The following is a 25,164-nucleotide window of genomic DNA, read 5'->3' as shown; positions in this document are numbered from 1 at the left end:
GTGGGAAATTAATTCTCCTCTCAAACTGTGGCTCATCTCTTTAAAGTCAACAGAGAAACTGGCTGGAAAAGAAATGTATTTTTTGAGATCTTCTATGATAAAAAACTAGTTACAAGTAATGAATGTTTGATTTTATTATTAAACTGTTCCAGAGCTAGTTGCATGATGGCAAAATTATTCCACAATTTACTGGGCAAGCTCTGTCAAATGCTTCATCTCTGACTCTTATCTGAATGCATACTTTAGATTGCATTGGGAATTGATAAATGTAAATGAGAAGGGTTTGGGGGTTTTTTAGTAATTTTCAATTTAAATTATTGTTTGTGACAAGGAGTTTTCACCTCTACAAATTTTGTCACCTCCTGAGGGGAAAAAAATATACAAAATTATACAAAATATTTATGCTTCCTGTAACATGGGGGGGGAAATCACACCAGATTTACTTGTAATGTGGAAATCAATCATAAAAGCCATACAGAAAATATGGATGTGTTCTGCTTCATTTCTAGCCAAAATTTTCCACTAGGATGCAGCTCATTGGACTCTCTGACAAAATAACTAGGGAATTAGGAGGAATGGTGTTAGAAATGGAATAGTGTTGTTTATGTGTTAGACCAGGTCCTATTTCCACTGAAGGCACTTTGATTAGGTTTCTGTTACATTTTTGTAACGGCTTTTGAAGAACCCATACCCCCTCTTTCTGCAGACCTGTGCATGTAAGGAAGTGCCCTCCTCTGGGTAATCAGTTAAATCAGTGAGGCTATGGGTAATTTTTTTTGTAGCCTATCTTCCTGATCTGATAAGACTTCTCTAATTCCACTTTCTTATCTGTCACTCCCTTACCTAATTACTTTTGAAGCCACTGGCTAATTTCAAGTGAAGCAGAGAGAAATAGTTGTCTTTGAGATAATTAAGTTTCTAGAGGTCTCAGGGGCTGTGGAGAAAAAGGAGACCCAAGCTGGGGTTGGGGGAGAGGCAGGTAGAGCCTGTCTGTCACCTGCTCTGGCAGCTGGCACAGTTGCTGGGATTGTCTATAGCTTTGTTTCATGTGGGGTTGTTTTTGCAGAGGAATGGACAGGAAAAATTGGGACTTTTGTAGAGGCTTGATGATGATGAAGGGTATGGCTCTGCAGGAAAACAGCTTCATTAATTCCACTGCTAACAGGGCAGTTTGTTGGTTTTCTTTCCCTGAATCAGACCTGAATGTCTTTAATGCAAACATTTGGCTTCTGGTTAAAGATCAGCAAAATACCAATCAAGTTAATTTGTGGAATTTATATTGAGAGGAAAAATTACCAGAAACCTTAATATGTGGCTATTAAACTAATGTGTTCCAAGTGATACATTTGTCAGATCAGTGTCTTTTCTGTTGGCAGGTCTTACAGTGTAGTGGGTTGGCCCTAGCTGCATGCCAGGTGCCCACCAAAGCTGCTCTGTCACTCCTCTCCTCAACTGGATGAGAAAGCATAAAAAGAGGCTCATGGGTCTAGATAAAGCCTGGGAGATCACTCACCTATTATTGTCACGGGCAAAACAGACTCAATTGGGGGAAATTAGTTTAATTTATTACCAATCAAATTAGAGTAGGATAATAAAAATCAAAGAAAATTCATGAAAACAGCTCTCCCCCCATCTTTCTTTTCTTCCCAGGCTCAACTTCACTTTTGGTTTCTCTACATCATCCCTCTTCTGAGAGGTGCAGGGGGATGGGGAGTGGGGGTTGTGGTCAGTTAATCACACATTGCTTCTGCTGTTCCTTCCTCGTTATGGGGAGGACATCCAGTTGTTCCAGTGTGCACTTCTGCATGGTGGAGATGTATTCCACTGTTAACCTTCATGGGCTGCAGAGAGACAGCCTGCCTTGATGTGGTCTTCACCACAGGCTGCAGGGAAACCCAGTGCCTGGAGCACCTCCTCCCCTTCCTTCAGTGGCCCTGGTGTCTGTAGGGTTATTACTCTTGCATATTCGCACTCTCTCCAGCTTCAATTGTGTTGTGCAGCACATTTCCCTTGTATTAAATATGCTATCACAGAGGAGCTCCCACCATCGTTGATGGGCTCAGCCTTGCTCAGTGCTGTTGACCAAGGTGGTTTTTGGCTGCCACTGAATCCTCACAGAAGAGAAATAATTACAGTTTTTAATATTCCGATGCATGTAAGGCCCAAAGGTGAACTTTTTTTAACCTATGTGGTAACTATCCTTCTGTCAAGGAAGTGTCCAGCATTTTGAAGCCAGCTGACACTGGTTTTATCAGACACAAAAGAAGCTTCCAGCAGCTTCTCCCCCAAAATCTTTGCCATACAAACCAACACATGAATTTTTGCAATGTTTGAGCACCCCTGATAGAAATACTTGTTTGAAAGTCAAGTTTTATCTTCATTGATATTCCAGTTCTACAGCATTTTATCCAGCAAGTAATTCCATCAAGTTAAAAACAGCATCTGTGGACCAAATGTGCTTCATTGACTAGTTCACAGAACTGGACAGTAGATATTTCTCATCGTCCTTAGGAGGACAGAATCAGGTCCCATGCTGAGACTGGCCAAGTGTACGGCCACTGCATGGCCTCAGCCTTGCTGTGTGATGTGTGTGGCTCAGCCTTCCTTCCAGAACTCAGGTTTAATGTCTGCAGAACCAAATGGTCTTCCAGCTTGCTAATTTGTGCAGGCTTCTGTAAATACTAATTAAACTCTAGACTTTCATTGCAATGGCCTAGAACCTAATATTTGTTGGGTTTGGGACATTTCTTGACAGAGTGATAGTTACCAGATAAATAGGTTAAAAAAAAAATCACCTTTGGGCCTTACTTGAAATGCAGTGTTAAAAACTGTAATTACTTCTCTTCTGTGAGGATTCAGTGGCAGCCAAAAAGCATTGGGTCAAGTCTAACTAATGATCCTCATTAAAATTAATTTAAACTATGACTTGACCTTTCACTCAGAACCATTCTTGTGCTTTTGGCTGTGGGGGAGTGAAATGCAAACTTTTCCAGTCACATTTACAGATATTCTTCCCCTTTCAAAACTTAAGAGCATTTAACTGCAGGACCCTTACCCTTTTGAGCTGAATTAAAAGAGAAATAACTAAGTTAGCACAGCATGCAGTAATGGGAGTAGGCATATGTTGCCTGTAGGTGTGATTGTGTGATACAGCAGAGTAATATCTGATTATGGTATTAGAGATGTACTAGCAGTGAAGTAAGTATGGATGAAGCTTATAAACCATTTGCTGCAGCAGATCCTGCACCAGTTTGCTCTTCATCCACTCCATCTAGTTCTCCCATTCCAGGCAGTTTCTGTTTATGCCTGTACTTGTTTTTTGGGGGAAGGCTACCAGACTACCTTTCATTTAAGCTTGGCTAGGAGTTCCCCAGAAAACCTTTGGTATGTGGCTTAGAATTGTCTCACAGTGAGCCAGAGGAAACCAGGTCCCTGAATGCGGCTTCTTTTCTCATGCCCTAAATAAAGCCACCACATACTCTGTTTGTAAGATCCAAAGCTTGTTCCTCAACTAGTGACTGTAATACCAGAATTGCTCATTTCCTCATGGGATATCTTGCCCAGTTGCTTTGATTTCTCATGAATACAATTATAAGAGCAATTTGGTATGACTTACACAATCAAAACATAAACAACTTTGAATAAAAATGAAACAGTGAGTAGCAATCCCTCAGTTTAAGAAAAATGTTGAGATGTTTGAATGTGTCCAGAGAAGGGCAACATGGCTGGTAAGGGGTCTGGAGCACAAGCCCTATAAGGAGTGGCTGAGGGAGTTGTTTAGCCTGGAGAAGAGGAGGCTGAGGGGAAACCTTATTGCTCATTACCCTTCAGGTAGTTGTAGCTAGGTGTGGGTTGGTCTCTTCTCCCAGGCAACCTGTGTCAGAACAAGAGGACACAGTCTCAAGCTGCACAAGGGGAAGATGTTAGGAAGTTCTTCACAGGAGTGACTGGCCGTTGGAGTGGGCTGCTCAGGGAGGTGGTGGAGGCACTGTCCCTGGAAGTGTTTAAAAAAAGACTGAATGAGACACTCAGTGCCATGGTTTAGTTGATTAGAAGGTGTTGGGTGATAGCTTGGACTTCATGATCTCGAAGGGCTTTTCCAACCTGGTTGATTCTGTGATTCTGTAATCTGGTTTGGAGGTATGTCTCTGAGGCTAGTTTTACCTGCCAAGGAACAGAGGCATATCACCCCTTAAACTGTGCCTTGTGGGTTCAATCAGCAGCATTAAGTTTTTAATGGTGTCAGGATTATTTTCAATAATACAATACTGGATCTGAGGCATTACTCTGAACAAAAAAAAAAAAAATCACTTTTTCTTTGCTGTTTCTCTGTGCAAAATAAAAACTCCTGATCCTATAACCCTTTATTACAACAGATTTTTCTCAACAAGACCCGAACAGGAACAACACATAATGAACCTCAGATATTTTTGTATTTTTTAAAAATATAAATATGAGGATGTTATAACGTCCCCCAGAATATACAGAAGTTATGCTTAACCATGGCAGTCAAACATTTTATACTTGCAAGTGGTTTTCATTCTGCCCTCCAGCGACACCTTACAAAACCTGTGTAGTAGTGATGAATATGCTGCAGTGTCTAGTGATCCAGTTTAAATCCATAAGGAGTTTCTTTACTTTTGAGGGAAAAGAAAAAAAGAAGTCTTGGATTCTCTCACACTTTGGTCACAACACCCCCAAGGAACACTACAGGCTTGGGGAAGAATGACAGGAAAGCAGCTTGGTGGAAGAGTTATCTGGGTGTGCTGGTGGATGGATGGCTGAACATAAGCCAGTGTGTGCCCAGGTGCACAAGAAGGCCAGCAGCATCCTGGCCTGGATCCAGAACAGTGTGTCCAGCAGGAGTAGGGAAGTGATTGTGTCTCTGGACTCAGCCCTGGTGAAGCCACACTTTGAGTACTGGGTTCGGTTCTGGGCACTACAATGTAAGAAATACACTGAAGTTCTGGAGTATGTCCAGAGAAGAATAAGACTGATGAGGGGTTTAGAGAATGTGTTGCGTGAGGAGTGGCTGAGGGAACTAGGGTTGGTTAGTACGGTACTAGAGAAGGTTAAGGGGAGATCTTATTGCTCTCTACAGTTCCTTGAAAAGAGATTAGAGTGAGGCTGGTGTTGGTCTCTTCTCCCAAGTAGCTAATGATAGGATGAGAAGAAATGGGCTTAAGGTTTAGGTTGGATATCAGTTAAAAAAAATTTACTGAAAGAGTGGTCAGGCATTGGAGCAGGCTGCCCAGGGAGGTAGTGGAGTCACCATCCCTGGAGGTGTTCAAGAAGTGTGTACATGGTGACACTTCAAGATATAGTTTAAGTGGTCATGGTAGTTGGGTTACAGTTGGAGTCAATGATCTTTAAGGTCTTTTCCAACCTTAATGATTCTATGATTCTGTTGTTTTTATATAGGAAAAAAACCCATTGACATATAGTCTAAAACCATATGCTATTTTAAAAGAAACCTAACCCACCCATGACAGATTTGTTTCTAGTGTTTGAGCTCTCACTCTAAGAGTCGTATCCTGGAATGCAGTTTGCTGCTCTATGTGTTTGTGTTGTCTAACAGGATATGATGGATGCAAATGTTTGAGGTGTTCCAGTTAAAATATCATCTTGATTTCCCAGGTCTGCATCAGCCCTTGTTATCTGCAGCTTTTGACATATATGTGGGTTTTCTTTTGCTTTACGAAGTCACTTTGTTCCACGTTGAAGTTAGGGAGTTTTGCCTTTAGCTGTATCAGAAGCAGGATCAAGCAGACTCAAGTGGATGGCATTTCTGTATTTGTCTGGAGGTAATATCATAATAAGAGGAGCTTTGTACCAAATTAATTTTAAAGTGTCAGGAAATGTGCTAGGCCTTGTTGAAAGGTAGAAGATGGAGCTGAAGGCATGTTCTGAAGCTGGTGTCTGGTTGAGAGACTGGTTTATTGGGGTAGTTTATTGTTTGTGGATCAAAGAAGTAATTGAAGTAGGCATAAATACTTGACAGCTCGCTAGTAATACCTGCTTGCCTCAGTCCTGCCTCTCTGCCTGAGGATCTTCAGATGCTAACACTCAAATCACTTTGTGTAGGGACAAAGAGTGAAGTAGAAGATTTGGAATGTCCTCTTTGCTGTAGAGAGGGGTTCAGCCACTGCAGGCAGCTGGAAGGAACCAAACATGAAAGGAACCTCCTTTCATGTCCCCTGGGATTTGTGTGTTTTGTCTACGTGTGTTAATCCAGTGCCGGTCTTATGGCTGGTACAGCAGGTGGTGCCTTGTGCCCTATTCCTTCCTACCTACAAGTGAAGGGAGGGTGGTAATACTGATGAATGAGGAAGAGGAGATATGCTCTGAGAATAAAAAGGAATGGGAAGGAGAGGAAGACGCTTAGTCACCTGGGAATACGGCATGGGCTGTGATGTGAGGGACACAGCACAGAGGAACGGGGACCTTGCTGACAGCCTGGAGCCAGAGGGAGGAAAGAGGGAAACTGCACACAGCTGTTGCAGGGAATGGCACTGGTGGTGTTGACAAATATTTTACAGGTCATAGCAATGGTGAACACCTGATGGGGTGTGTGTGTATGGATCTGTTTGCACAGCATATGGGAGTGTCCAGGCAGAGAGGGAGGTCTGGATGGTGAGAATACTGCAGGGGTATATCTGAGCTCTGCAGAATAAATCCTGTGATACATTTGCACATGAATCTTTTGTTTGCAAAGAATCATACTCATCTCTAAAGGCTAATATTAAAGTCTTCACTTCTGCTTTCTGTACCTATTTGCTTTGTTGCCTTTGTGTTTTATACAGAGCAAGCTATGCCTGTTACCTATCTAACACATTGGACAACTCCTATCTTCTGTCTGGTAGCCATATACACTTTGTTTTTTAGCTAAACTGTTGCATGGTGGGAGGTATGTTGTGCTTTTAATGCTAGAGAATGCTGGGTTTTTTATATCACAGAAATTAAGAAGTTTTTCTGTAAAAAGTCTTCAGAGGAGTCTTTGGACTCTGGGGAAGAGATATGGGAAATGTGGGACTGCTGCTGAGCAGAGAAATGATTGTACCTGACAGTTCTGAGAAATGTTCTACATTACTGGATATCTTTCTGCAACTCACATTTACTCTACATCATTTTGTTAGTAGTCTCTTAAATTTTGCAAGATACCTTCACCGCTTTTCCTGTAAACCTCTGCCTCGTTTACTGGTACTGCACTTTTAAATAGATCTGTACATAAAGTGACTTCTGCAAACCGAGTATTTCCTTTTATTTCCTCTGCTTTGACTGTCTCTGTTTCTCTGAAGCGACCATCTTGTTTGCAATTTTAGGGTTGCCTAGAATATCAGATTATTCTTAATCAGCTAGTACTTCAGTATGCTTTGAAAATATGCTTTATGTTTCTGTTTCACACGTCTGAATGCACTTTCAGTACACATTTTCTGCCAAGATTGTGTTTCTGCTATTGATTAAGAGAAATTAAGACATTAATTTTGTCCTTAGCTGCATTCCATTACAGAAACTTCCAAGTGCTTTATGTAGTGAACTGTGAGTTCAGGCTGTCAATACAAATGTGTTGAATGTGAGATTGTTAATTGCTCTTAGATGTAAACACATTACAGTGTAGAAGCTTGAGGTGATCTTATCTAAAACTGGTAAAATCTCATTATTTTTTTTTTTTAATAGAATTGTTTGATTTATATAGAGGGGCACAAATCTTAGTTCCTGGAATCTTATAATTGGAAATGAGATGTGTGTGTCTTCCAGCATGCTCTCTGGGGTTCATCAGACAGCACTTCCTCCAGAAAGTATCAAAGAAATACTGTTGTGTTTTTTTTTTTTATCTTTCTTTTTCTGAACTCCAAGAATTTCCATTCAGTCATTGCCCCCATATTCCAGCTTCCATCTGCTTGTGCCCAGGAGATTGTATGAGTGCTCTTACAAAATAGACTCCTCTTAATTGTACTTTTGTTTTGTTTGGGTGTTTGGGTTTTGTTGGTATTTTTGATAGATGCTAAGATGCTGGTTCCTGCACTGCCAGCTTTTGTTGCCTTAAGACAAATAGGTCTGCATCAGAAATCAATCCCACCCACCGGCGCTGAGCCTTGTCAGGCTGACCTTGAGGCCAACTCTTTCATTTTGATTCTAGTTTGTGCAATGATTTGCACATCATTGAAGCAAAGTTAATGTAAGAGGGATACATTAACGTAGCAGTATAGCCAGACTGGAAACGTACAAAGGTCAGGAAATGGAAAAATGAGCTACCTAATAACATCCATTTGCCCCATTGCTGATGGATAATGGCTTTGATTTCCAATTAGTGTTTATTATAGGCATAAATATATGTATTGTGCCATGGATGTGCAATATGGAGACAGATGCACTTGAAGTTCTTTAGTGCTATTATGGCACGCATCACTTTGGAATGCCTACAGCCTTCGTTTCAGTTGTCTGAAGAGCAGCAGGGAAAAAGGTGTCAGGAGACCATGGAAGCCTGCAACTCCCTCATGCTATTAAATTATTCTTATGGACCCCTGAGAAACCATTCCTGTGCCTTTCAAATTAGTGGCTTGATCCTACAAAGTTGTCCATGCTCTCCAAACCCTTTGGCTGCATAGTATTTTCTAATCCCAAGCTAGGTGGTTTTCATCTTGGGTTTTATGTTTCCAGCAAGTCAGATGATCAGCTGTTTGGAGAAGGTTTTATATAGCTTCTTGCACTACAAGGCCATGTTTACTGGATTTGGCTGTACTGTAAGCTTTGCTTTAGAAATCCTTTTTGTGCTCAGAGTTACAGTGATCATTTTTCTGAAACGCAAATGCCTAAAGGGATTTTTCTTATATGACATTAATAAACAAATAGTGGTGATAGGTGGAAGTAGGTTGATGAGGGGCAGTTATGATAGCTTGATTATAGCTTACTGTATTTCTTCTTACCTCTGCATTGCCTTGCATTTGTTATAGTCAACTGTTCTGCACCTGCAGAGATGGAAATTGCAAATGCTCTCATTGTTAGTTATTTGCTGTGCAGGTACTGCATGCTAAGAGGAGTGTCCCTGGGCAAAAAGAAAGCAATCTGTGCTTTATTTCTATCTACTCTGAGGGCTGCTAAGTGGTTGCAGCTAAGGGACCCTCTGGGCTTTGGGTGGGGGAAGAAGATGGGGAAAGGATTGAGAGCAGCAGGCCTGTGATGAGAGTGGAGATGGGAAGGTTGCTGGGAAGAATAGGTCCTGCAGCAAGTCTTTAGGACTGTGGAAAGCAGGACAGTTACCTTTGAGGATGGAATTCATATTGCTGGGTTGAGAGCCATGCTCAACTTCTCAACACGGGGGAAAGTTATCCTTTGTAAGGAGCAACAGTGGGATTCACTGTCCTACATTTTTGCTTTCACTCAGCTGTTTTCACTGTTCCACCCAACAGAGCTGAGTTTCTTGTCTTTTCAGAATTTACCTCACTTATGCTCTAATAAAACAGTTTTATATACTGAAAGCCCTTTCATTAGACTCATCTGTCTCAAAGCTCTGGCTTGTGGAGTCCCATCACATCACCTTTTGATGACCATAGGCACTGTTGCCTTCCTGCTCCTCTTTCTGGCCCACCCTCAGGGTATTGCACTGGGTTGTTCATACCTGGGCTGTAACTGAGTATTAAGAATATTTTTGTATTTTCTTTCACCCACCAATTAAACTTTTCCCACAGGCTATTACTACCTTTATGTTTCTCTTGGTACAATATACTCATCGATACAAATGACCTTGCTTTCCTGAAAGCTGATCAGAAGACAATGTCATAACTGATAACTGATCGGAAGACAGTGTCATAACTGATAACTGATCAGAGGACAGTGTCATAACTGATAACTGATCGGAGGACAGTGTCATAACTGATAACTGATCGGAAGACAGTGTCATAACTGATAACTGATCAGAGGACAGTGTCATAACTGATAACTGATCGGAGGACAGTGTCATAACTGATAACTGATCAGAGGACAGTGTCATAACTGATAACTGATCGGAGGACAGTGTCATAACTTGCCACTTTCACCAGCCTACCTTAATTTTTTATTATTTTTTTTTAATCTGTCTTGTGTCCCTCTTGGCTTTTACAAACAACATAAGCCTTGCAAATGAAGCCTAAAAGCTTATCGGGAGAACCTTCATCCCTGAAGGAGCACCAGGAGACTAACTAGAGACTAACTCCACATCTGATCTGCTTGTGATGTCAGACTCAACTACTGGCCTTTTAAATTTGCAGATGGCTAAATGTGCTGCATCCCGAGCTTCTCATCATCCAAAGCTATCTCACTGACTTGCTTGGTACTTGCCCTTGAAGTTTGTGTTGAATGACTACCTGTGGCTTACTTTGAGCCCACTGTTGTGCTGGCTAATATTGTCACCTTGTTCCTGTTAATTTCTTCCTTTGCTCTAGTGATGGATTATATTTCAATCATAGAGTATCTTTGGTTTAGATGGCAAAAGTCTGTTGTGCCATCATCCTGACCTGCACAAATACATCTCTGACAAAGCAGCAATGGGAGGTAACTGGTGTTGGTCCAAGTATCTAAAAAAACAGCTCTTAATTGTCTGAACAGAGGATTGATCTGGATCCTTGCAAGTGCTTTGCTGAAATCTATCTCTGTGTAGGTAAAGCATCATGTGCCTTTCGGGTGTGATTTAAAATAATCCCAAATAAAATAACAATACAAAAATAAAATCCCTAACATTAAGCTCTTCAGGGGAAGTTGCTGCACAGCAGCTCTGAATCCTTTGATGAAATTCAGCTTGCAGTAATGGTGTGAAGCCTTTCAGCCACAGGATTCATAGGTTCATAGAAACATAGAATGGTTTGGGTTCAGTGGGTTCCCACTGAAGGGAACCCCCTACCATGGACAACTTCTTCCAGTGTCTCATTACCCACACTGTAAAGAATTTAGTTCTAATATCCAAGCATAAAGCCATTGCCCCTCATCCTGTCACTACAAGCCCTTGTAAAGAAGTCCATCCCCTACTTGGTTGTAGCTCCTTTCAGCTATCAGAAAGCTTCTATAAGGTCTTGCTAGAGCGTTCTCTACTGCAGGCAGAACAGCTTCAACTCTCTCAGCCTGACATCCCCCCCCCCCCCCCGCCCTCCAGACCCGCTCCAACACTTCCATATCCTTTTATTCTGAGGGCCCCAGAATTGGATGCAGTGCTCCAGGTGGGGTCTCAGCAGAGCAGACATGGAGAACCACCTTCCTCATTCTGCTGGTCACACTTCTTTTGAGAGGAGTATGATGTAGACTAATGATACAGACTGACCCAGAACACTGGACTTGGAAGTTCTTGCTCCATTCTAAAGCAAATAGTAACTCAGGCACTGCTGTGACGGGAGATGCCTTCTTTGCAAAGTCCCACTGATTCCAAATTATTGATTAGTGCATGGCAGTTGTGCATGTCCAGAAGTGCCTCTCAGATTGGAAAGTGTTCATAGCATGTGAGACCCTGTTTTTGGTTAAAAAAAGAAGCTACATTTTCTCATTACAGGGAATATTGGTCTTTATACTGTGAACTCTCTTTTCAAACACTGAATACAGATAACTCTTAGAAAAGCAGCAGCAAAACATTAGTTGTATAGGACATGCAACACCGTGTACCTCATTCCCCTACATGCTTCGATCCTTCTCTATTCACAGAATCACTGAATGCCAGGTTGGAAGGGACCCCAAGGATCATCTGTTCCAACCTTTCTAGGAGATAGTGTAAATTAAATGAAATGGCCAAGCACCCTGTCAAGCTGAGTCTCAAAACTGCCCAGGTAGGGCTATCTACCACTCTTGGGAGTTATTCCAGTGTCTATTCCTGTATCTCTAGTGTAGCCTTTTGTATTATAAGCTTCAGTCTCACCAGTGTTTTCTCTAAGGTGTGGCATTCCCACTGGAGCTATTTCTGCTTATAAACCCTGTTTAAAGCAGTAAGTGAGGATTTGGGTCAACGGATTGTAAGTGTTATAGGACTGTGCCTGTAAAGTGACAGCATATTCTATATGCCAGTCAAGGGATTTTTGCCTTTAATTCTCCACACAGTTTTGTGTAATGGACTCCTAAGACACAATACTGGGTGTAATTATTCCACAACAATTAGTACTAAAAAACCCTCAATGTTTAAATTATTATTATTTTTATAAACTTAGTGTTCTGGCCTTAATGAAGCCAGGGTTAAATAACTGCTTGGCTGGACAGAAGAGCTGTGATTTATTTTTTTTTTTCCCCCATTTAATTTGTTTGAGTTCAAAAGGATGATTTGACTTCTGATCATGTGAAAACCATACTGGAAAGCTGTCTGGGTTTTGTATCTAACGAATTTGACAGCATGGTTGGCAACAGACAGATAATGGAAGGGCTAATGAATAATGAAAAGCGGAATAGCAGAAATAGCAGAGCTGTAGGGAGAGAAGAGGGAAAGCAGGGAAGGAGAATGTTAAAAATAAACAGCACAGAAGTGGGGAATAAACAGTATTTTGATCAGTGCCAGAGCATGCCTTCACAACAAACTTTAACCCAGTTGTAACTTAAGCATTACCCATCTGCCAGCTCACAAGAGCTCTTCACTTGGGTACTTGATGTATTTTGCATAAGTCATTCATCTTGCCTTGAGAAAGAGGATGGTAGGTTGGAATTTAAGTAGTATGTTCAGCTTCTAGAATGATGACTACACTTCAGTAACCATCTCAATTGCCATTAGTTGCGTGGTGCATTCCCAAATTCCTACTGGAGCAGGTATGCACAGTATCTCAGAGTCTACAGCAAAAACCAAAGCCAAGCAATAGCACTGGAAGCCATCAGCTGTGCTGGGTGACCCCGTTTGTATTTACAGGTCAGTGGAAGACATCTCTGTTATGGCAACAGGGATAATTCCATTTTCACAGTTCTTACTCTTCAGATCTTCAGCAGGAAGAGTTCTTACTCACTGATAACTAGCCTCTTCAGATAGGTTATGATCTCTAGGGCGACTGTGCTTTAAGAAAGAGTCTTCTGCAAATGCAATGCAAATTACTGGGGAGAAGACATAATTCTGGGTGTCAAGAGTGGGAAGACTATCTCCTGATGATAGGAGAATGGCTTGCTCGCACTTCAACAGTCATGATGTGTGTGGATGCATGCATTAACATGGAAGAAGCCAGCTATTATTAATTTCTTCACACAGTGCCAGTTGTGGCTGAGCTTGGTGGTGTAAGGCTTGCTCTTCACTTGTTTTCGTGGTGAGATTATAAAGTAGGGGCTGAGTTAGCACTGTGATTCCTGCTACATCTTTTCCTGCCTCTTTTCTTGCAGTGCCAGAAGGACAAAGATCTGCTAGTTTCTTGTACTGATGTACAGCTTTTCCTGAGTTTTGACATCACTGAAAAAATGAATAATCCTTTAAATACTCTTTTGTCTTTTTGTTTTTCCTTTGCAGAATCTGTACCAAAACAGGTTCCTGGGCCTGGCAGCCATGGCGTCTCCATCTAGGAACTCGCAGAGTCGACGCCGGTGCAAAGAGCCTCTCAGATACAGCTATAATCCTGACCAGTTCCATAACATGGACATCAGGAACAATTCCCATGAGACTGTCACCATCCCTAGGTCTACCAGTGACACGGACCTTGTCACTTCAGACAGCCGGTCTACCCTGATGGTCAGCAGCTCCTACTACTCCATCGGGCATTCGCAAGACCTAGTGATATACTGGGATATAAAGGAGGAAGTGGATGCAGGGGACTGGATTGGCATGTATCTCATAGGTGAGTTCCTATTACTCCTTCCCCTCAGGTTTCTTGCTGCTTTTTTTTTCCAGTTACAAGAATTAGGGTAATATGGGCTAATGGTAATAATGAGCTGGTACAGAGTGAAGTCTTCAAATGGGCTTACACAGTAAAAAATTTCTTCTATTCCTCTATTGTTGATTGAAGTTCTGGTGCTCATTTTCACTTCAGCAGAGGTCTGAAAAGGCTTTCTGTTGATGGAGTTTAGAAACTTCAGGGTATTTTCATTTTTAAAGCTATTTGGATTTGGGGAAAATACCTCCTGATAAAGATAGCCAAATATTTTCAGGATTTCCTCTTACGAGTCCCTGAGTAATCTATGACAGATGAGGTTTTTCAAGTCAAGGATATGAATCATTTAAAAAGCTTGTGGAAGAGAATGCTTTTCTCTATAGCCAAAGGATATTTTGATATGAACAATAATCCACTTTCACCTGATTGTTTCAGTTTTAAATTAAGTTTGGATTTTTTTTAATTGCTCTTTTTTGTTTGGTTGGGTTTTTTTTGTTTGCTTGTTTGTTTGTTTTGCTTTTGTTATAACCTCATTTGGTCCCTATGGAAATCGTCCTGCTGCCTAGAGTGAAGCCTGTATTTGCCCTTTGCTGAGTTTTGAACATAATGGATCCATTCCTGATAAATTCCTCTACAGATCAGAATTCTAAAAAAATGTGAAGTTCCTATATGTTTCCTGAAAAGCAATGACTTGGTAAAGAAGATAGGCTTAAATTGGCTCCCCCACAAAGAGAAGTGTGGGTAAAATGTCTTGCTTGCCTGTTTGTATAAGTGTGGCTAGCACTAAACAGGTTTGTCAGTTCCAATAGCACTGTTTCATTTTGCACAGGTGGCAAACCAAACCCAGGTAAAGCATATAATATTGTGAACTGGGCTTTTAGAGCAGTCATCAGGTCCATCACAGGGAGCTATTGTGCTACTTAAGTGCTTTAATGGATTAAAAGAGAAGGCTTGGTATCATGTGTTGGGGATGTTTGGAACACAGATACTGCCAATACAGGGGATGTGAGAAAGTACTGAATGGGACAACTGAACATGTAGAGAAACCCTGACTGCACAGTATTGGGGCCTGGGAAATGAGTTCAGGGTATTGGAGAGACTAGGAGAAAAGGAACATGAGGATGGCTATTTAGGACATGGAAGGAGTGAGGAGTTGGGATTACAGTAAACCAGGCTGCAGTACCAATTCCCATGAAGAACCTCATAAAATACCCTGCTTTGGAAATTAAGGTAGGTTTCTGCAATTTTAAAATCATTTAGGTAAAAAACAGATCTTGGATTTAAAACAGATGCTCTGAAAGCAGCCTGGTTTGTTGCCCTGAACACTGACTTGTGTTTACAGTTATGCTTGCAGCTGAGTGTTTTACTAAAAGCAAATCAGTAGAGTCAGCAGTCCTCAGTGCTCAGCAGTGAGAAATACTTTAAACCTGATCTGTAGTAGGATAGGCAAACTTGTGAAAGACTGCATTGCTTCAGTAAAAAGAGGCAAAATGTATCTGCTGGTGGTCTGGAGCTGCTGTTTTATGATGAAAGAACTTGTTCAGACAGGTGTCATAGCCCAGATACCATACCAAAAGCTGTGAAGACATGGATGGGGAGACACTGGAACAGGTTGCCCAGGCAGGTTGTGGATGCCCCCTGCCTGATGGTGTTCAAGGCCCGGTTGGATAAGGCCTTGAGCAGCCTGGTCTAGTGGAAGGTGTCCCTGCCTATGGCAAGGAGGTTAAAACTAGGTATCTTTAAGCTCCCTTCCAACCCAAACCATTCTGTGGAAAAATAGAAGTTTAACTGGGTAAAAGAAAAATCCCCCCTGTTGTTCCTGATTAATTTACTATATCGAAAAGGGTGTTGCTTCAGAAACCCCAGAGAATTTGAAGTGCAAGTTGTGAAGAGGACACAGTCTCAGGCTGCGCCAGGGGAAGTTCAGGCTGGAGGTCAGGAGGAAGTTTTACACGGAGAGAGTGATTGCCCATTGGAATGGGCTGCCTGGGGAGGTGGTGGAGTCGCCGTCACTGGAGGTGTTCAGGAGGAGACTTGACAGGGTGCTTGGTTACATGGGTTAGTTGATTGGGTGGTGTTGGGTGATAGGTTGGACGCGATGATCTTGAAGGTCTCTTCCAACCTGGTTTATTCTATTCTATTCTATTCTAAGTGTGTCTTTGCCCCCACTGGCTGAATGCCTGGTGTTAATGACAGTAGTCACTGGCTTGTTCCAAGAAACACCGCTTTTCCCTTGAAAAACCAGTACTCAACCCTTAGTGTCTCTGAAGGTGTTTTGTCTCCAGCCTCTCAGGATCTCAGTCTAGATAACTTTTTTCATTTTCCTTCCAAACTTCCAACTCCTCCCCTTCCAAAAGGTGGGTATTGGTGTTTTGGTTCCTATAATGGATGAACGTGGGATGTTGTGAAGATCACTTGTTTTTGCTGTTAGTTTGATGCAAGGAACACTCAGAACCTAAGATGGTGCTGTGGCTATATCCACAGTTACAAAAGAGGGGGAACCATTAGGAATAGGTCTGTAGAAGCAAATACCTGCTGAGTGCATTTTGGGGACTTTGCTTTAGAACGGTCTGTCTGGCAGACTGAATGCCCTTGAGCTGCTGTAGTGCATCTTTCACTTTAGCTTCATCAGGACAGTTTGTGTGCCACAGTCTGGTGGTGACAAAGTGGGGACAGTTGGAAGAGTCGTTTAAAAAGCACACCTCTGCCCTGAAATAAAATGCCTGTGCTTCCTGCAGTTAGTGTTTTTGACCACTCCACAGGGGTGGCAGATCCACACATCCCTAATGGCTTCGTTTTGTGCATGCATGTGCACAGATTTTATGAGCCTGCACTCCTGTTTAGGGAAAGAATATTGGTGACCCTGTGGGTATGACTTTCACAATGTAAACTGATATATGACTATGTTTTGAATTAGCAGCCAGACTGGAACAAGAGAACCAAAGAAACTGTGAGCTTTTCCCAGTCTGTTCAATAGAGGATTAGTGCTGAAGCCTGTTATTACCACTTGTATGGCAACACTGTTAACTATTGCATTGCTGATGGTCACTCTAGCATTTGTTTCAAGCCAGCTTGTGGAAACAGCCTGATAGGGGGTTTTTGTGATGTTTGGATTGGCAACATTTGAGCTGAAACGTTTGAATGGAGCAATATTTAATTAATACCAAAAAAATATTGTTGGAGCAGTACTTAATATCGTCCTGGTCCGTTAGAACAGTAAGAAATTATTTGCATCAGGTTGTGTGCTGTGGATTTTCTTTAGAACTTGGTCTGGGTACACCATAGTCAGTGTTTGTTATTTGTCTTGTGGGGAGCTCCTGGGTGTCCCATAAAGGGAATATGCTAAAACAGAACAGAAGGCAGTTCTCACCTTGCAGGTGTTTAATAATTGCCATTGTGATATTCTAGGAAATACCTCCAAATAATTTTACATGAGTGTTTGTTCTGAGACACAGAAAACTTAGTCTGTTCTCACCACCACTGCCATCACTAGAAAGTTGATGATACCCAGTAAATGGCAGGCTTAAAAAACATAGATACATAAGAGGTTTTCAAAACAAAGAGAGCAAAAGTTATGTAGCTTGTATGCTTTGATACAACAGGGCATTTGGGGCTGCTGTTCAGAGGTTACAGTAGGCTAAAAAAAGAGTTAAGAGAGTCCTGCCTGTGTAGACATGCTGGCTGCTTATTCCTCATGTAAAGGAGCCACCGCTCCTTTTATCACAAGGTATCTGTTTTTCCCCTCTTCAGTTCATGTGCACATTCCTAAGGGTGGCCAACTGGAAAATAGCCTTTACAGGAGCTGGATTTAGAATTGGTTATAAGAGTTAACTTTTGGTCATGGTCTCAGGAAATGGAGTAGGCAGTCAGTCAGTCTCACGTCCTGCACTTCTGTCACAGCAGCCACAGGCTTGGGGCAAGGTGGCTGGAAAGCTGCTCAGCAGAAAAGGACCAGGGGATGCTGGTTGACAGCTGGCTGAACATGAGTTAGCAGTGTGCTCAGGTGGCCAAGAAATCCAGCAGCATCCTGGCCTGGACATGCAATAGGGTGGCCAGCAGGACCAGGGAAGTGATTGTCCCCCTGGACTCAGCACTGGTGAGGCTGCATCTCAAATACTGGATTCAGTTTTGAGCCCTGCACCCCGAGAAAGACTTTGAGGTGCTGGAACATGTCTAGAGAAGAGCAACAAAGCTGGTGAAGGATCTAGAGAACAGGTCCTGTGAGGAGTGTCTGAAGGAACTGAAATTGTTTAGTCTGCAGAAGAGGAGGCTTAGGGGAGACCTCAGTTTGAAAGGAGATTATAGTGAGGTGTGAGTCTGTGATGGAAGAGACTTCTCCCAAGTAGCTAGTGATAGGATGAGAGGAAATTTCCTTAAGATGGGCCAGAAAAGGTTTAGGTTGGATGTTAGGAAAAATGTCTTTACTGAAAGAGTGGTCAGGCATTGGAACAGGATACCCAGGGAGGTGGTAGAGTCACCATCCTGGGAAGTGTTGAAAATTGTGTAGACATAGCACTTCAGGACATATTTTAGTGGGCATGATGCTGTTGGATTGATAGTTGGACTGGATGACCTTGGAGGTCCTTTCCTACCTTAATGATTCTATGATTTTATGTAAAACAGTGTATGAAATGGCAGCCATGCATCTCATGGCAAAAAAAAGTAGGATTGAGTATATCCACCATGCATGGAAAAATGCATAGACACTGGTGTGGTTTTGATGAAGTGCCACAGAAAAACTCTTCAGTTGAAAGGAGAATAGTAAATGTTGACTCTGTTAAAATATAGACATTATTACTTCAGTGCATTTAAAGGTTAGCTGTGGTAAGATGACAAAAAATATGGGGATTTGAAGAACAGCCTTTCTGGGTGTTTCAGACATATTGTGCCTTCAGGAGCAGGAGTTACATTTCATTCCTGCTAAGCTTGAACTCCAGAGATGTTCTAACTTCCCTTTGTATACACTATATATCAGCTCTGAGCTGTGCAGAGGAAACTGAATTCTCTAACAGCTCACCTGAGGTGTGCATTTGCTTTCCCTCAAGACAACTATAGTATTATGAACATCAGCAGGTTTTCAGAAACATGTATAAACACTCAAAAATGATTCGTTGGGAAATTCAAACACAACCCAGCTCTGTGGCTGTAACAAAATCTCTGGAATCTGAGTTTTCTTTGCAGAAAAGCTACATGGCAAGAAAATGGTTTCACTTTTTTATTCCTCCACTCCCAGTGTACAAAGTTAGGAATAATGAAGAACTCTAATTTGGTGGGAAGAGTGAGACAGATTTAATATTTGTTGTTACTATCTCAGAGGTTTTTATCTCTCTTATGTACTGTTACTGTTTGCTACAGCATGAAGCCTCTTAGATAAATTAACATGGACTGCTGGCAGTTGACTGGAGATAAAGAGCGATCTATAATTACTGCAGTAGCATTTTAGCTGCCACTAGATTTCAGTTGTCGTCATCTCCATATCTGATGTAGAGTAGCTAATAAGAAATGTTTAAACCAGACTTTTGAAAGAATGGTTTGCCACAATGTCCGTGCACGCTGCTGGGAATTTATCAGGACGAACATCAGACTCCTCTTCCTCACTTGCAGCAGGCTTTTCTCTGTGAGCATGTCCTTATAGGAAAGCAAAACACTATTGGAGGCTATTTATTAAACATTTCTTCATACACAAATCTTAGAAGATCCAAGTTCTTGTCCATATTTGGCTTTTGACAGAGTAGTTTATCTCAAATTTATATAAGCAGGAACATCTTGACCTTTTTGAGCTTTAAAATGGCATGTTTTCCTTCTCTGTTTCAGGCTTTCATGTTGTTTCTTTCCCAAAAAAGGTAATTCGCCATAATTTGGTTTTTGGAGCTATTCCTTAATAGATATTTGAGCATTTGTTTAATAACTTTCCAGGTTGATTTTAGGCTTGGATAGCCTTGTATTGCTGCACAGCCCACTGAGGCAAGTGGAAACATCCACATTTTCCCTGCCGTCAGACTTGGATCAGAACTTGTTTGTACAGCTATGTTACCAAACATCCAATGCACATGAGGAGAAAGCGTCACATGTTGTCAGCAGAGATGGAAAATATTAGACACAGTGATGTGCTTATAAGGGTAGGAGTTGTGGGTCCCTGCATTGTAGCTCTAATCCCTGATTCCAAGCTCTGTCTGTTTGGATGGTTGTTCCACCTTTCTGCTTCAGATGTAGCCATCTGTATCACCAAACTCTTCACAGTGTACCTGCTTGGAGTGAATTTTGTTGATGTTTGGATTTGTTGTCTCCTAATGTTACCCATCTTCGTGGTGCTTTTGTGGCCTTTGGAAGAGAACCTTGCTCTGGTCTTAGGGCTTCTCCTCAGGAGGTCATCTTGTAGTTAGGTCTCTCACCAGGCTGAGGTTGGTGACTGTCTGTCTGGGATCACCACAGCAACTTGTTTTGTTCAACTACTACAGTCCTGCTCTCCCTGTAAAACATCAACAGAGGTGCCCAGAGGCTAGACAGCTTTCACTAAGCACAGCACTATTTATTTCAGGAACGCAGTGTCAGAGGAGCAAACCTGACGTAAGAAAACCAACAATAGAATGTCTGCACAAATGCTGAACAGAGAAGATATTAGGTATCGTAAGCCTTGGCAGATGGATTAGGGCAGCAATATGTTCTTTGTTCTAGTCTCCCTTGCCTACACCTGGCTGCTCTCGGGTCCAGTGAGTGACTTCTTTTTATCAGGCTGAGTCACTTTTGGCCTTTCCCAGTTCTGTATCTAGTGGACCACTTCAGTCAGATGAAACCAGTATATGCTGTTTCCAGACATACCGAGTGTGACTAGATCGTAAAGTCCACACATTCTCCAATTCTACCAAGTCTGATGCTAAACTATGTCCTTCAGCACCCCATCTCTGCATCTTTTAAACATGACCTCTGTTTCACCCCTTCAAGTAGATACAGTCAACAGCTAAATGCAGGGGTCTCCAAATACTCCCAACATATATAGCTTCTGACCCATTCTCCATTTCAGTGCCTCCAAGATTCACCTCTGTCATTTGTGTGGTGTTAATGGTGTGAGTAGCAATGCCCCAAAAAGCTTCTGTAGAGGGGTTAGTGCAGTGGTGGTGTGCTTTTGGTCCTTTAAGGAAGTCATGGTAAAGAAGCCTTTAGGCTGTGGGTTCTTTCCCTTAACTATCTTTACTATTACAGATTTGAAATGGTAGGGGTTGGAAGGGACCTTTCGAACATCACTGAGTCCAACCCCCCGGCTAGAGGAGGATCAGCTAAAGCAGATCACACAGAAACACATCCAGGCAGGCCTTGGCATCACTGTCCTGAAATTGTATCTCCCATTTGAAGGCAGCTGAAGTGATAAAGGATGACTTGGAACACAAGCCCTGTGAGGAGAGACTGAGGGAGCTGGCGCTGCTTAGCCTGGAGGAGACTCAGGGGTGACCTTATTGCTGTCTACAACTACCTGAAGGGGGGTTGTAGACAGGCAGAAGTTGGTCTCTTCTCCCAGGCAGCCAGCACCAGAACAAGAGGACACAGTCTCAGGCTGCGCCAGGGGAGGTTCAGGCTGGAGGTCAGGAGGAAGTTTTACACAGAGAGAGTGATTGCCCATTGGAATGGGCTGCCTGGGGAGGTGGTGGAATCGCCATCACTGGAGGTGTTCAGGAGGAGACTTGACAGGGTGCTTGGTTACATGGGTTAGTTGATTAGGTGGTGTTGGATGATAGGTTGGACGCGATGATCTTGAAGGTCTCTTCCAACCTGGTCTATTCTATTCTATTCTATTCTATTCTATTCTATTCTATTCTATTCTATTCTATTCTATTCTATATATGACTCTGAAAGTAAGGCAGATGTTCAAAGGTCTAAGTGTTTGGCCGAGAGATGTAACTCTCACAATGTGTCCTTTGGACTTTATGTGCAGTTCTTTCTGCTTCAGATTAGGGGGCTCAGGTTTTAAACCTAACATGCCCACCTTTCCACGTGCCTGGACCAGTTTACTTAAGATGGCATCTTGTGTCCTTAGTGACCAAGCATTGTTGCAGTCTTGCCTTCTCTATCACTGTTTTGTTAAAGTTCATGCTCAATTACCTCCCTACTTTCCTTAGGTCTCTCTCTTGCTGTGTCTTCCTCTCGCTGCTCTTCTCCATTCATTGTTCACATCTTCTACCTCCCAGTTTACTTTTCCTGGGTAGGGGTTTAATTTTTGAGGGATTAAAGTGGAACCACTCATGTTCTCGAAGCAAAGCACATGCATAGCTATGAGAAATGAAAGATTAGGCCCTTGTTTTCTTCCAAAGAAGCTGTGGAGGGATTGATGGTAAGTGTAAATTGCAGTGCATTCATTCTCTGCACCAGAAATCAGGAAATGAATGGGCAGTGGTTTTGATCCATGCTAGAGATGAATCTGTAGCTGTTTCCTATTGAATCCTATAATAATAACCATTAGTTGTGATTTATTTTTTTTTTTTCCTGCTGTAATATCTCTGGAAATAAGGAATTGGTATCTAATTGCTATCTGAATATTCTGCATACACTCCTCATTAATAGCTCCTCTCCTGCAGAATGGTGGCCAGTTGTAAACCTCTTTGGAAGCACAGTTTCCAAGGGCTATCTTTTGCAATGTTAAAGGAAACACTAGCATGGCCTGGTAGAACTCATGCAGGCTGTACTTCTAAAATGTAGAGGCTGTTGTCATCATTTTATGTTGTTCTCCAAGTGATAAATTGGGTGGTAAGAGAAGAAACATCAGAAGTAGGAAGCTTATCCATGACTTACAGGCGTATTATCTTGCAAAATAATTTTAGCTTATTGATATTCTGTGCTTTACAATGTCCCTTTCCTGCAGTTTTCCAAGCAAATTGCAAAACAGATCAACCAGAGCTCAATCTCTTTGTACAGAAAATGATTTTTTTAAAGTATTTTGCTAGCTGTCTTCATCTCTCATTATAGTGCAGACAAACATATTGGCCAAAAGCCATTTAAAATTTCTAGCTGAAGCAAATTTGTTCACTGAAAGGCCATAAGTCTCTCTGTGCTTTCAGGAGTACAGCATGCCTTATTCGTAACAGATTGAGATGTAGAATCATAAAATCATCACAGAACGGTTTGGGTTGGAAGGGACCTCCAAAGATCATCTAATCCAATCTCCGTGCAGTCAGCAGGCACATCCTCAACTAGATCAGGTTGCCCAGAGCCTTGTTGAACCTATTTTAGAATATCTTCAGGAACGGGGCCTCAACTACCTCCCTGGGCAACCTGTTTCAGTGTTCCAGCACCATTATGGTGCAGAGCTTGTTGCTAACATCCAATCTAAATGTACTCTTCTCTAATTTAAAACCATTGCCCCTCATCCTATCACTAAAGTCTTTTGTAAACAGTCCCTCTCCAGCCTTCTTGTAGATCTCCTTCAGGTACTGGAAGGACACTCTTAGGTCTCCCTGGAGAATTGTCCAGGCTAAACAATCCCATCTCCCACAGCCTGTCCTCATAGCAGAGGTGTTCCAGCCGCTTAATCATCGTTGTGGCCATCATCTAGACCTGCTTCATCAAGTCCATGTACTTCTGGTATTCAGGGCTCCAGAGCTGGATGCAGTACTCCAGGTGAGGTCTCACCAGAGTAAAGTGGCAGAATCACCTCTCTCCGTCTGCTGCGCATGCTTCTTTTAATGCAGCCCAGGATGTGATTTGCCTTCTGGGCTGCAAACACACACTACCTGCTCATTTCCAGCATCTCATCAACCACACCTCCTAAGTCCTTTTCTGCAGTGTTACTTTCTATCACCTCATCCCTCAGCCTGTATTGATAATGAGGATTGGTCTGGCTCAGGTGCAGGAGTCTGCACTTGCTCTTACTGAACCTCTTACTGAGATTCACCTGGGCCACCTCCCCAGCTTTCCGGGTCCCTCTGGATGACATCCTGTCCCTCTGCCATAACAGCACCACTCAGCTTAGTGTCATCAGCAAACTTATTCATAGTTTCATAGTTTCATTCAGGGTTGGAAGGGACCATAAGGATCATCTAGTTCCAACCCCCCTGCCATGGGCAGGGACACCTCACACTAGATAAGGCTGGCCAGAGCCTCATCCAGCCTGCTCTTAAACACCCCCAGGGACGGGGCCTCGACCACCTCCCTGGACAACACATTCCAGGGTTTCACCACTCTCATGGTGAAGAACCTCCTCCTCACATCTAGCCTGAATCTCCCCACCTCCAGCTTCATTCCATTCCCCCTAGTCCTGTCACTACCTGAGATCCTGAGAAGTCCTTCCCCAGCCTTCCTGTAGGCCCCCTTCAGATACTGGAAGGCCACAATGAGGTCACCTCGGAGCCTTCTCTTCTGCAGACTGAACAGCCCCAACTCCTTCAGTCTGTCCTCATAGGAGAGGTGCTCCAGCCCTCTGATCATCCTTGTGACCCTTCTCTGGACACGTTCCAGCACCTCCACATCCCTCTTGTAATAGGGGCTCCAGAACTGGACACAGTACTCCAGGTGGGGTCTCACCAGAGCTGAGTAGAGGGGGAGGATCACCTCCCTCGACCTGCTAGCCACACTTCTCCTGATGCAGCCCAGCATCTGATTGGCTTTGCGGACTGCAAGAGCACACTGAGAGCTCTTGTTGAGCTTTTTGTCCACCAGCACCCCCAAGTCTCTCTCCTCAGGGCTATCCTCCAGCCAGTCACTGCCCAGCCTGTATTTGTGCCTGGGATTGCCTCGACCCAGATGCAGGACCCTGCACTTGCTCTTATTGAACTTCATGAGGTTGGCTTGTGCCCACCTCTCCAGCCTGTCAAGGTCCCTCTGGATGGCCTCCCTTCCCTTCAGCGTGTCTGCTGCACCACACAGCTTGGTGTCATCAGTAAACTTGCTGAGGGTGCACTCAATGCCACTGTCCATGTCCCCCACAAAGATGTTGAATAAGACAGGTCCCAGGACTGATCCCTGAGGGACTCCGCTTGTCCCTGGCCTCCACTGGGACATGGAGCCATTGACAGCCACTCTTTGGGTGCGGCCATCAAGCCAGTTCCTTATCCATCTAGTGGTCCACCCATCAAACCCATGTGTCACCAGTTTGGAGACCAGGATGTGGTGCGGGACAGTGTCGAAGGCTTTGCTCAGGTCCAGGTAAATGACATCAGTTGCTCGCCCCTCATCTATTAATTTTGTCACCTGCTCATAGAAGGCCACCAGGTTGGTCAGGTAGGATTTGCCCTTGGCAAAGCCATGCTGACTGTGCCCAATCACCTCTTCACTATTCTTCTGAGCGAGTAGTGACTCCAGGAGGATCTGCTCCATGCTCTTTCCAGGCACAGAGGTGAGACTGACTGGCCTGTAGTTCCCTGGTTCCTCCTTCTTGCCCTTTTTGAAGATGGGG

The 25,164-nt window shown here is 42.9% G+C and overlaps 1 protein-coding gene across 7 annotated transcripts in view; it reads left to right on the top strand.

The window, feature by feature from the left end:
• HECW1 (HECT, C2 and WW domain containing E3 ubiquitin protein ligase 1) overlaps positions 1-25,164 on the top strand; it is a 314,683-nt gene that overhangs the window by 80,869 nt on the left and 208,650 nt on the right. For all 7 annotated transcript variants that reach the window (XM_068152576.1, XM_068152575.1, XM_068152572.1 and 4 more), the window contains one exon: positions 13,427-13,751. In XM_068152576.1, coding sequence (XP_068008677.1) covers positions 13,427-13,751 — 325 coding nt within the window. The remainder of the gene's footprint in view (positions 1-13,426; positions 13,752-25,164) is intronic.

The sequence above is a fragment of the Melanerpes formicivorus genome, unplaced genomic scaffold (assembly GCF_026170545.1).
Source record: "Melanerpes formicivorus ecotype bairdi unplaced genomic scaffold, bMelFor1.0.p_v2 SCAF_24, whole genome shotgun sequence".
In the NCBI taxonomy this organism is placed as follows: Eukaryota; Metazoa; Chordata; class Aves; order Piciformes; family Picidae; genus Melanerpes; species Melanerpes formicivorus.
Note: the sequence above shows the minus strand (reverse complement) of the source record. Positions and strands in the feature narration are given on the sequence as shown.